Source organism: Syngnathus acus, chromosome 3 (assembly GCF_901709675.1).
Source record: "Syngnathus acus chromosome 3, fSynAcu1.2, whole genome shotgun sequence".
NCBI classification, from domain to species: domain Eukaryota; kingdom Metazoa; phylum Chordata; class Actinopteri; order Syngnathiformes; family Syngnathidae; genus Syngnathus; species Syngnathus acus.
In genome coordinates, this window is record NC_051089.1 from 7581183 (window position 1) to 7593032 (window position 11850).

At 38.0% G+C, this 11850-nt stretch overlaps 2 protein-coding genes across 2 annotated transcripts; both read right to left on the reverse strand.

Moving 5' to 3' along the window:
• Positions 1–707: 707 nt before the first annotated feature.
• Positions 708–2824, reverse strand: efcab2 (EF-hand calcium binding domain 2). Its single transcript, XM_037247401.1, has 7 exons — positions 2763–2824; positions 2562–2631; positions 2355–2427; positions 2186–2262; positions 1323–1365; positions 973–1039; positions 708–874 (listed from the first exon to the last, which is right to left on the reverse strand). Exons 1-7 carry the CDS (start codon positions 2785–2787, stop codon positions 756–758), a joined length of 474 nt encoding a protein of 157 aa, XP_037103296.1. The 5' UTR covers positions 2788–2824; the 3' UTR covers positions 708–755.
• Positions 2825–5570: 2746 nt separating this feature from the next.
• Positions 5571–11850, reverse strand: cgref1 (cell growth regulator with EF-hand domain 1). The gene is made up of 7 exons (XM_037248151.1): positions 11646–11850; positions 10658–10754; positions 10322–10396; positions 6996–7060; positions 6747–6871; positions 6541–6642; positions 5571–6400 (listed from the first exon to the last, which is right to left on the reverse strand). The coding sequence occupies exons 2-7, from the start codon at positions 10744–10746 to the stop codon at positions 6119–6121; spliced, it is 738 nt and encodes a 245-aa protein (XP_037104046.1). The 5' UTR covers positions 10747–10754; positions 11646–11850; the 3' UTR covers positions 5571–6118.

Consider the following 11850-nt stretch of genomic DNA (forward strand, 5'->3'; position numbering starts at 1 on the left):
CCACTGCTCTCAAATGTTGTTTCAAGTTATAGTGCAATTGGTAAAAATGAGCCAAGCTGATTGGTCAAATGCTATTTGGAAGGCCAATCCTGCATCCATTCTTCCATATTGTTGTGAATTTCTTCATTTTTTTTTTTTAATCTAAAAAAAAAAATGAAAAGAAATTGTTTGAAACTTTAAATGATCCCAATATATGTGAAAGTGTAGCTTGTAGGCCTGCTATTTTTTTTATTTTTTATTATAAATTATGTCACTTGCTGTGTAAGAACATGTTCAAGAGACCACTGCATATGCTGCACTTATCATTTAACATCACTCTACTTTAGGTGTTACTGTCTGAGGACCAAATAAGTAGCAAGGACTGCCCCTGTAAACATTCCACTGCACATGTAACGCCTCCTTGTCCCCATTACGCTTTGTACTTTCCACCTTTGCCACTATTTTCCATTAAATCCACATTGGGGGTTTTTATGTCGCCATGTTACAATGCAACAGGTGTCAGGTGAAGACTAAATAAGCTACCTTCAATTTTTCTTTGTATCAGTCTGAGCTGATGCTGTGGTGGGAATAAATGCTGGAAATAAATCTAATTCATATGGAAAGGATAATTTTGGAGTGAAATGTGCTTCAATATGTACAAATTGATTTACGCTAACTTGAAAGCTAGAACAAACAGCTGTTGTGACACCCCTGCTGCAAACACAAAGTTGATGGTACCATTGATTTATTCCAGATCACATTTATTTTTCTGTGCCCTACACTTCTGGGTCCATGATGAGATGGTTGAGTAAGTCTTTGCTGTAAATCAAGTTGGTCTCATGGTCAGTGAGGGCTGTCAACATCTCATCCATCTCCTCTTGATTGAAGGTTTCACCTGACGTCGACATATACGCAAATAAGTACCAGATGTTGCACAATACCAGCAAGCTATGACTCAAATGCGCTTGTGTTTGGGGGGGAAAAATGCTTTACCTTCCTCCATCATGTACTGTGCCAGATCATCCGGGTCCAAGTAGCCCTTCTTTTCACTGTCAAGAACCTCAACACAGAATGACGACAACAATTATAGTATAGTTGGCGGGATAACAAGCAAAAGTTTGTTTTGAAAGAAGTAGGTATAGTATATTTCAATAAGAAAATTGTTTTCTTAAGACCTTTGTAGTTGCTTGACTAGTGCAAAGCCTTAAAGTTAAAGGCAGTCATTTCAACCTACGATTTTGAGTGAACTGTGGCATGTATTACTGGTTTGACGAGCATGACTGTGCGTTTACAAACTCTTTCTGCAAGGCAAACAGACATGATTATCGTGTGGGCGCCCTTACCTCAAATGCTTGAAGCAAAACGTCCTCAGAGATGGGAGGGAACCTTTAACACAAGCAGGCATGACCTTAGTTAACATAACCCTAGTTTCAAATCCTAACGCTAGTTTAAAACCCTACTTTGAATCCCTAAATCTAGTTTGAAACCTTAACTGTAGTTTGAAATCCTAGCTTGAAACCCTAACTCAAGTTTGAAATCATAACCCTAGTTTAAAGTACTAGTTTGAAACCCTAACCCTAGTTTAAAGTACTAGTTTGAAACCCTAACCCTAGTTTAAATCCCTAGTTTGAATCCCTAACCCTAGTTTAAAACCCTAGTTTGAAACCCTAACCCTAGTTTAAAACCCGAGTTTGAAACGCTAATCCTTGTTTGAAAGCATACTTTGAACCCCTAACCCTAGTTTTAAATCCTAACCATCGTTTTAAACACTACTTTGAATCCCTAACCCTAGTTTGAAACCTTAATCCTAGTTTTAAACCCTACTTTGAGTTCCTAACTCAGGTTTAAAAGCCTTACCCTAGTTTTAAACCCTACTTTGAATATCTAACCGAAGTTTGAAACACTAGTTTGAAAAGTTTGTTTGAAACTTTGACTAATTTGAAACCTTCACCCGAGTTTGATATCTTACTTTAAAACCCTAACCCTAGTTTGAAATCCCACTTTAAAACCCTAACCCTAGTTTGTAACCATGACCCTAATTTGAAATCCTAGTCTGAAACCTTGACTTCATTCTCAGTTCTTGTATTGGATCTCATTGGCTTGTCCAAGTGTGTATTCAATGTCGTGGCACATATATTCAAAGATCGTCCAGATGCACATTGAGAGTCAAACACATGGCAGGTAATATGATAGACATCCATCCTACTTATGTTCCATTAAAACATAGCTCATGGCAGGAAGGAAGCGGTCCAAGTGGATGTATCCTGTTTGGTCCTCTTCCACCTGGGTTGGAAAACCACCTATTTAGTTACTCAAATAAAAATAGCAATGCCCACCTTTTGAATTCGTCCAACATATTTCAACAGGTTTCTGACCTCAGCTATGAAGTTATGCAGCTCTGCCTGACTAGGGAAGCGACCCAGAGAATAGATGATTGTGCCAATTTCGCTGAGAAAACAAATAGTATACATAATGCTGTGCATTTACAATATTTTTTCACTTCATAAACGAAAATATTTGATACCTCGGATACAAGAATACACTACATCACTACATTTTTAAAACGATTATTTCTCTCTTACCGCACATCGACTGTGTTGTTTGATTGGTAGTCGAACGCTTCGAAAGCTGCTCGGATCTTCTTTTCCACCTCTGAGAGAAAAATAAAATATTTTTTAAGTATTAGCATTAAAAATAGTTTTCCACTTTCATGTGAATTAATTTGTCTTGTCTTAATCTTGACGGCGGTTTTTGTTCGTTTTGTTTTCGTTCGGAAAACAAACCTGCAATTGGCGTGTTGAGCGCCATGTTGTTTAACGGTCGCCATAGCAACCAAAAACGTTAACTAGAACTGTAAAGTACAATCAAAATGGACAAAAATACTTTCATATTGATTATAATCATGATCATAATTATAACTAAAATTACTTTTATTTACGCAGTGAGATTATTTTTTTTATGTCACACACATTCACATCGTCATTAGTGATGTGCATTACAGTTCTTTGAAGTGAACTGGATCTTTAGGATCAGTTCTCTCAAAAGATTCGTTCAAACGAATCGTTCAACGAATCTGAAAATGGCGGTGTACCTAATGGAGTGTCCGTGTGACGTCACAGATCAAACAGCCAATCAGAAAGTGGGGGTGAGGGCGGGTGTGGCACTTTTCACTTGAACCAGGGGTGTCGACCTCCAGTCCTCGAGGGGCCGCGTTCCAATATGTTTTCCAAGTTACCCTCGTTAAGTGCACCTGCGTGAAAAGTTTTAGCCACTTTCACGTTCTGCAGGAGCTAAAACTTTTCACGCAGGTGCACTTAACGAGGGGATCACACGGACACTCCATTAGGTACACCGCCATTTTCAAGTGTACCTAATAACAGGCCACTTTATTAGGGAAATATCATGGTCAAAGGTCAGGTGTCAAGCTCTAGTCCTCGGGGCCGCGTTCCAATATGTTTTCCAAGTTACCCTCGTTAAGTGCACCTGCGTGAAAAGTTTTAGCCACTTTCACGTTCTGCAGGAGCTAAAACTTTTCACGCAGGTGCACTTAACGAGGGAATCACACGGACACTCCATTAGGTACACCGCCATTTTCAAGTGTACCTAATAACAGGCCACTTTATTAGGGAAATATCATGGTCAAAGGTCAGGTGTCAAGCTCTAGTCCTCGGGGCCGCGTTCCAATATGTTTTCCAAGTTACCCTCGTTAAGTGCACCTGCGTGAAAAGTTTTAGCCACTTTCACGTTCTGCAGGAGCTAAAACTTTTCACGCAGGTGCACTTAACGAGGGAATCACACGGACACTCCATTAGGTACACCGCCATTTTCAAGTGTACCTAATAACAGGCCACTTTATTAGGGAAATATCATGGTCAAAGGTCAGATGTCAAGCTCTAGTCCTCGGGGCCGCGTTCCAATATGTTTTCCAAGTTACCCTCGTTAAGTGCACCTGCGTGAAAAGTTTTAGCCACTTTCACGTTCTGCAGGAGCTAAAACTTTTCACGCAGGTGCACTTAACGAGGGAATCACACGGACACTCCATTAGGTACACCGCCATTTTCAAGTGTACCTAATAACAGGCCACTTTATTAGGGAAATATCATGGTCAAAGGTCAGGTGTCAAGCTCTAGTCCTCAGGGCCGCGTTCCAATATGTTTTCCAAGTTACCCTCGTTAAACACACCTGCGTGAAAAGTTTTAGCTCCTGCAGAACGTGAAAGTGGCTAAAACTTTTCACGCAGGTGCACTTAACGAGGGTCACTTGGAAAACATATTGGAACGCGGCCCCTCGAGGACTGGAGGTCGACACCCCTGGTTTAACTGAAAAGTGCCACACCCGCCCTCACCCCCACTTTCTGATTGGCTGTTTGATCTGTGACATCACATGGACACTCCCTTAGGTACGCTGCCATTTTCAGGTGTACCTAATAACAGGCCAGTTCATTAGGGAAAAATCATGGCCAAAACTGAACTGAAAGTGAAAAGTGCCACACCCGCCCTCACCCCCACCTCCTGATTGGCTGGCTGATCTGTGACATCACACAGACACTCCATTAGGTACACCACCATTTTCAGCAGTATTTGTACATGTCAAGAATGTGTATTTGACTACTTGCTCTTTATTTTGGGGGACACCAATGTACACAACGTAAAACACATATACATATTGTCATATAAAGCAGTTAACCAAATGTCAGATTTTTGTTTTCATGCCCAAAAAAATAAAAACAAGGAATAAAACACCAGACAAGATTTAACAGGTTTTAATGTTTATTAAAATACTAATACTAATAATAATAAATAATAATGTTAAAAATAAATTTCAAGATTCAAGAGTTTTTATTCGCCATGTTTGAGCGTGCCAAACAAGGAATTTGACTTCGGTACAACACAGCCTCTGTTCAACATTTAGGTGACTAACAACACATGTGAAAAATGACAAATATTCTCAAACATCCCCTGATCTTAAACTCCCAGGAGGGCAAGGAAAAACTCAAACTCCAGCTAGGGGAAATGAGAAACCTTGAGAAGAGACCACAGATGGGAGGGTCCCTCTTCCAGGATGACCAGGCTGCAATGGATGCAGAGAGGACACGTAGTACAAACAGTGTGTGGTGAGGAGGATGTTTAGGAAGTGATTCGTTCACTCTCGGTCACTAAAAAGATTCGGTCTTTCGAACGAATCGTTCACTTACGAGCCAACACTAATCGTCATATGCGGGATTCGAAGACAGGCAAGTGTACCCCAACACCGTCAGGGATAACAACATAACTTCTGGGTGAAATATGTGCCGTATAAAAAAATCACAACACCTGTATAAAAAAAACAAGACAAGTATAAGTACGCTGCAATACTTGAGTCATTTATCATGAAAAGTTTTTAAATGAAAAGTATACTCTGCCTCTTTACTGCTTTATGAAATAAATATATCATGTAATTTCATCCATTCCTTATTTATAGCAGCTTCCCTTGCGATTCACACGTAATAATTTTCCTTTTAAATACATACGTAGATAGTCACATGGTATTCAATCATATTACACTGTGCAAATTAATACAAAACTATTTCTGGTTTTCTGGGGGGGGGGGGGGGGGGGGTGTAAATGGTCCAGAAAAGGGATAAAAAGACACAATTATAGCAATTATTTAACCAATTCATAGTACACTGCAATGGAGAAACAGACATAATTTGGGGGGAGCTAAAGTAATGTGATGTTTATTGAAATTCACCTCACCAATTGTGCCTAACTTTGTAAATTGAGGTTCAGCATATGAGAAAACATGTCGAGGAAGGAAGACACTGGCTGATTTTATTGCACCATGCACGGCACACACCTACTGGGTGCACGACATGTAAACGGTATAGATCACTAAAAAGAACACAATCCCGAAAACCATGTCCAATGGTTTTAAAAATTCTAAGTTCCATCACACTAAATATACAACATTGAAATTAAGGCTTCAGTTTGAACAAAATATTGCATTTTTTAATTTAAGACTTCTTTTTGCTCCAGTTGCATAAAAAGTGCAAAGAAGTGGTCGGAGATAATGGATATCAATATAATGTATAATCCTAGACCACCATATGTTTATTCCATCAGTCCACTGCAGCACTTTGTGTGTGTGTGTGTGTGTGTGTTCATATTTCTGGTTGGCCCTGATGTACAGGGACTTCCTGTTCATGCCTCTGATCTGCTGCAAATTCTTCTTGAACTTGTCTTTTATGTTCATCCATTTGCTGTATGGACTCTTGTTCTTCTTCTGCTCCAACATCTTGTTGTACTTCCTCGTGATGAGGCTGAACATGTTCATCATGTTCCTCCTCTTGCTTGACCGCTTCCATCGTCTTCTGCTTGGTGCCAACGTCTGGCATCCTCTCGTCCAGTATCGCCTTTGGCTCATCAACAGGGATGTTCTTGTCCTTTATGTTCCAAAGGCAGAGGGGCTTACATTACAATGGTCAAATACGTTCATATAAAATGAATAAAAGGCAAATTATATTAATTTAATACAACTGTATTAACTTAATAGACAATTAGAGTGGACAATATTGTGTGCTACCTCTGTGTGAGCTCTGTGAGGCGAAAGCAGCTCTGAGGCATCCAAGAGACCATCCCCGTTAACGTCCTGACTCTGAAGAAGGAAATCCACCAAGGACACCACCTGGACACCAACATATCAACAAAATGTTTTACGCACTGAAGATGAAAAATAAACCAAGACAGTTGCAATGAAAATGTTCAGGTCGTGCAGCCACTCCTCCTCACCCTGTCATTGGCTTGTTCCTCAGGTGCATGCTGGGAGTTGTAGTCAGACAGTAGCTTCATCATCTCCAAGCCATCCAGCCGCTCACTGCGGTCGAAGTCATAGAGACGAAACAGGTAGAACACTTCTAAACAAACAACAGGAATGATAAGTTAGGTTGATGTTGAACTTATCATTTTGAATATTTACAGTAGCTTAGCATGTCTAGTTGGCCATGTGAAGCTCAAAGTTGATTGGGTGCTGATATTTACCTTCATCCCGTGAGTTGATCTGAACATCATCTTTTCTTGTTAACTGGATGTAACGCTGCAGCAACCTGTGACATACGCACGGTTAAAGTAGAATTTTGGGAAGTGCGGCATAAGAATACAAACAGCTCAAAGTCAGATGCAATATTGACTGCAAATGACAATGACAATTATAAGCGCAGCAGCCATTACACACTCACACCTTTGGACAATTTAGAGACTTCAGTTGTGATTTGGAAATGTATAGGACGAAGTTGACACAGGAAGGTCGAAGTAGATTCAAAACCAAAACAATAACACAAGTCATAGATTTAGAAAAATAACAATCTTGATTAAATTGATCATATTTGATTTATGAATATTGATTGATTGATTGATTGATTGATATCTTTATTTCGAACATCCAAAACAAAAAAGAAAAACAAAAAAACAAAAACAAATAACACTCTAAAGTGCCACATAAATCCATACAAAACAAACAAAAAATAAACCAACAAATAGAAGTAAATACATTAAATTAATTAATTAATTAATAATAATAATACATAAGTAAATAAAAAAAAAAAAGAATGCTCGAAAAGGAGTAGGAGGAAGCATAGCTTTTTAGATTCCTACTCCTTTCTGACTTCATCCATTAAACCAATGATTCAACATACTATTCTGTAATTCTACAATATAACACAAGTAGACAAACTTGCACACTTATTGTTCTGTTTCATTTTTACTTGTGTGTAGCCCTTTGGCACTCTTAACCTTTGTACCCGCTAAACAACATATTTTTATACATTTTTTTAAACTGGTGGATATTTGGACTTTGCTTGAGTTCCTCACTTAGATTGTTCCATAGTTTGACCCCGGTTATAGTTATACAGAAACTTTTTAAGGTTGTTCTTATGTTTAAGATTTTGAAGTTGTGATTCCCTCTTAACTTATAACCTCCCTCCCGATGCCTAAATAAGTTTTGGATATTATCTGGTAGTTGTTTTGCTTTTGCCCTATACATGATGATTGCTGTTTGATAAGATACTATATCAGTGAATTTCAATAGTTTGGATTGTATGAAAAGTGGATTTGTGTGTTCCAAGTAGTTGACTTTATGAATAGTCCTTATTGCTCTTTTCTGCTGAATGATAAGTGGCTGTAGTGAAGTTTTATAAGTATTCCCCCAAACCTCAGCACAGTAATGCAAATAGGGCAAGACTAGAGAACAATAAAGTGTACGAAGTGAATGATAATCCAGTAATTCTTTTGCTTTGTATATGACAGCCATGCTTCTTGAAATTTTAGACTTTATGTTTTTGATGTGTGGCTTCCAACTAAGCCTGTCATCCATTATAACCCCAAGAAATTTGTTTTCCTGCACCCTTTCAATTTCATTTCCATCTACTTCTATTCGTATCTTTATATTCGCTTTGCCAAATACCATAAACTTGGTCTTACTTACATTTAATGATAATTTGTTCCAGTCGAACCACATTTTTATTTTTTTCATTTCCTCATTCAGCATTGATTCCACTTGTTGGATGTCATCACCTGAACAAAAAATATTTGTGTCATCTGCAAAGTTGACGAGTTTTAGTTCTTTAGAGACTTTGCTCATGTCATTTATATACAAAATAAATAATTTAGGGCCTAAAACTGACCCTTGTGGAACACCACAAGCTATTTCCAGATATCCAGAACAGTGATTACCCAACTTTACATACTGTTGCCGTTCTCGCAGATAATCCTTTATCCAGTCTAATACTAATCCCCTTATCCCATATTTTTCTAATTTATTGAATAGTATATTATGATTAATTGTGTCAAAAGCTTTTTTGAGGTCAATGAAAACTCCTACTGCATGTTGTTTGTTGTCTATTGCATCTGTGATTTCCTCGATTGATTCCATTAATGCCTGTGCTGTTGATCTGTTTACTCTAAAACCATATTGGTTCTCTGCAAATAATTTATGTTTTTCCAAAAATCCATCCATTCTACTATTAAAAAGCTTTTCCAATATTTTTGAAAGTTGTGGCAATATTGAGATAGGTCTGTAGTTTGTAAAGTTGTGTTTGCTCCCAGTTTTATAAAGAGGAATGACCTTAGCAATTTTCATCTTCTTTGGGAATGTACCAGTTAAAAATGACAAGTTACAGATGTACACAAGTGGCTTTGAAATCCCCTCAATGATTTGCTTAACTAACATCATATCAATCCCATTGCAGTCGGTAGATGTTTTATTTTTACATTGTTGCACAATGTTAATGATTTCATTTTCATCAACTGCCTTCAAAAACATTGAGTGAGGATTCTTTTCTATTAATTTATCTGTGTTGCCAACATCTGGCGCTGGAATCGGTATGTTTTTTGCTATTTGAGGCCCAACATTTACAAAGAACTGATTAAAACTGTTTGCCACTTCTTCCATATTATAATTTTCAGTATCATTTATAACAAAATATTTAGGTAATTTATGTTGTTCGGTACCTTCTCTAATAATGTGGTTTAGGAGAGTCCATATCCCCTTAATATTATTTTTGTTATCCTCTAATTTATTCTTATAATATTCTTTCTTACTTAATCTTATAATATTAGTTAATTTATTCTTATATCTCTTATATTTATCTTCAGCGCCTTCTGTTCTCTGTTTTATGAAGTTCCTATAGAGTAAATTCTTCTTTTTACAGGCATTTCTTAAGCCTTTCGTCAACCATGGACTGTCCTTATATTTAGTTTTTTTATTATATTCCTTGATTGGACAATGCTTATTATATAATGAAGTGAATATAGTCATCAATTTATGGTATGCATTATTTACATATTTTTCTTCATATATTGCATCCCAGTTCTGTTGCATTAATTCATGTTTTAGAGTAGCAATTGTCTCATCTGTCCTAATTCTTCTTTGTTGTTTATACACCCCAATTTCAGATTTGAAATTATTGTCATATACTGTAAACACTGGAAGGTGGTCAGTAATATCAGTAATTAATAACCCGCTTGTTGTCCTGTTTTCTATTATATTGGTGAATATGTTATCTATATGAATATGAATCAAGAGCACCCAATATTGTGACCAGTCTAAAATGTTTTCAAAGATATGTCGCAATGATCCAGTTTACTGCATATACAGTAAATGTAGATTGCCATATGAATCAGTATCATTCCACGTATTCTCTTATCAGTGTAGGACACATCATTATAACACTGCAGCTAAAGTCCACAGTGAGCGGACAATAGTGTCTTGTCACACTAAAACAGAAATGTATGTTGATTATGTGTCGGTTTACACCAAATCAAATTTGTGATGATCATTGGGACTTCAACTTTATTGTTGTGTCAGTCACCTTCGCTCTTCTTCTCCTGAACCAAAAGGATTGATCAGCACTTTGGAATCTGGGTGGGCTTGTCCTGGTTCCTCTCTTTGGATGTATTGAAAAGTTGAAAATGCAAAAATAAATTCAATATTACTCAACAACCATGCAAATATGTATGCATGACACCAAAATAATCTACTCTTGTAGTATTATACTTTCTGTGGGGATAACAATGACAGTATTCTTTCTTTACTCGCTGAGAGCAGAAGTCACAGGATTAAACATTCAGTCAGAAAGCTTAGCAACATATTCACATACAGTAACCCGGAGCGAGTACGGAGTGAATGCTATACAAACGTGGTTTACCTTTGAGGTGCAGGCTGGGACAGGTGAACCTGCAGGACCAGAGCCAGAACCAGAACTGAAGGGACCAGTCTGCTCAGATATGTATCCATGATAGCGCCTAAACAAACACACTTTTAAGTCATTAAGCAGCTGCATGTGATGGCCTGTGATGTTAGAATGTGACAACTGCCACACCTTCTTTGAGTATTTATAACTTAACAAGAAAAGGATAGCAGGTAGTATTACATTTTTAAAATATTGCTGTTTTTATTTACCGCCAAATATGTATTCTATTAAAAAAGAAAAAGGACATTGCAGGTTGCAATATGACAGAAAACTTGAGGGTTTCTCACAATGAGAATAGGGACACTTACAAATTTAATATGATGTTGAAAATAGATTATCAACATGTCTTGTTATATCAAATTACGTAATCAACCTTTTTTTTTTCTTCATTAATTAAATCTAATCATATATTTCACACACTGAGATGTGTGGAACAAACCAAAATCCCATAAATGACATAATTCAATAGCTTTATCAGGTATGTATGCAAATACATAATTGAGTGATTCTGATGGAGGATACCAACATCTCGTGATATTGACTCATTAAAAATGAACGCTGCCAAAACGTACGAAGTAAATAAAACATTGTGGAGCTTTTCAACACACTTTTCTGCATACTCTTTCCATGCACAAGGCAAACGTTCTTTTTTCTTTTTCATTCTTTTCTTTAGCTCTTGTGTAGGACTTCAATAGATCGTGCAACTGTCCTTAATGGCACGACCAGTAAGTAGAAATCTACGTTACAAGTCGGTTCCAGTCACTGAAAATGAAACTGCGAACGTTCGACCAAAATACATCCATTGTGAGAAAATGACAGCTAGCATGCAATGCAGAGGAAGTGTAAGGTCACGCGGTCACGTACCTGTCAGGCCAAATGAAGTGAGGTCACGGAGAGGTAAAAGGCGAGACGACGTTATTCCTGCAGTGGTGCGTTCACTTACCGGTAGCAGTGCCTTCTGCTCCGGCTGCTGCGGTTACGTGAACGCGCCGTGGGTTCTGCACTGCGTCAGGCGCGCGCTCCCGACTGTTCCCGAATGGAAACTGAGTGTGTTCTGGGCCACGTGGAAGGTCCCGGCAGCACACACGCACGCACTCGCGCGTGCGCGCAAGCCAGCGTGTCTTGGCCACGTCCACAACGAGATCCAG

What these genes read in the sequence shown, in the direction of transcription:
- efcab2 (XM_037247401.1), bottom strand. Translation starts at nt 2,787, where the DNA reads ATGGCGCTCAACACGCCAATTGCAG. An exon ending in TGCATAACTTCATAGCTGAG is followed by an intron (nt 2,263 to 2,354) that starts GTCAGAAACCTG and finishes TTTCCAACCCAG; the next exon opens with GTGGAAGAGGACCAAACAGG. An exon ending in ACAGTACATGATGGAGGAAG is followed by an intron (nt 875 to 972) that starts GTAAAGCATTTT and finishes TGTCGACGTCAG; the next exon opens with GTGAAACCTTCAATCAAGAG.
- cgref1 (XM_037248151.1), bottom strand. Translation starts at nt 10,746, where the DNA reads ATGGATACATATCTGAGCAGACTGGTCCCTTCAGTTCTGGTTCTGGCT. An exon ending in AGGAACAAGCCAATGACAGG is followed by an intron (nt 6,643 to 6,746) that starts GTGAGGAGGAGT and finishes GTTGGTGTCCAG; the next exon opens with GTGGTGTCCTTGGTGGATTT. An exon ending in CTCACAGAGCTCACACAGAG is followed by an intron (nt 6,401 to 6,540) that starts GTAGCACACAAT and finishes TGGAACATAAAG; the next exon opens with GACAAGAACATCCCTGTTGA.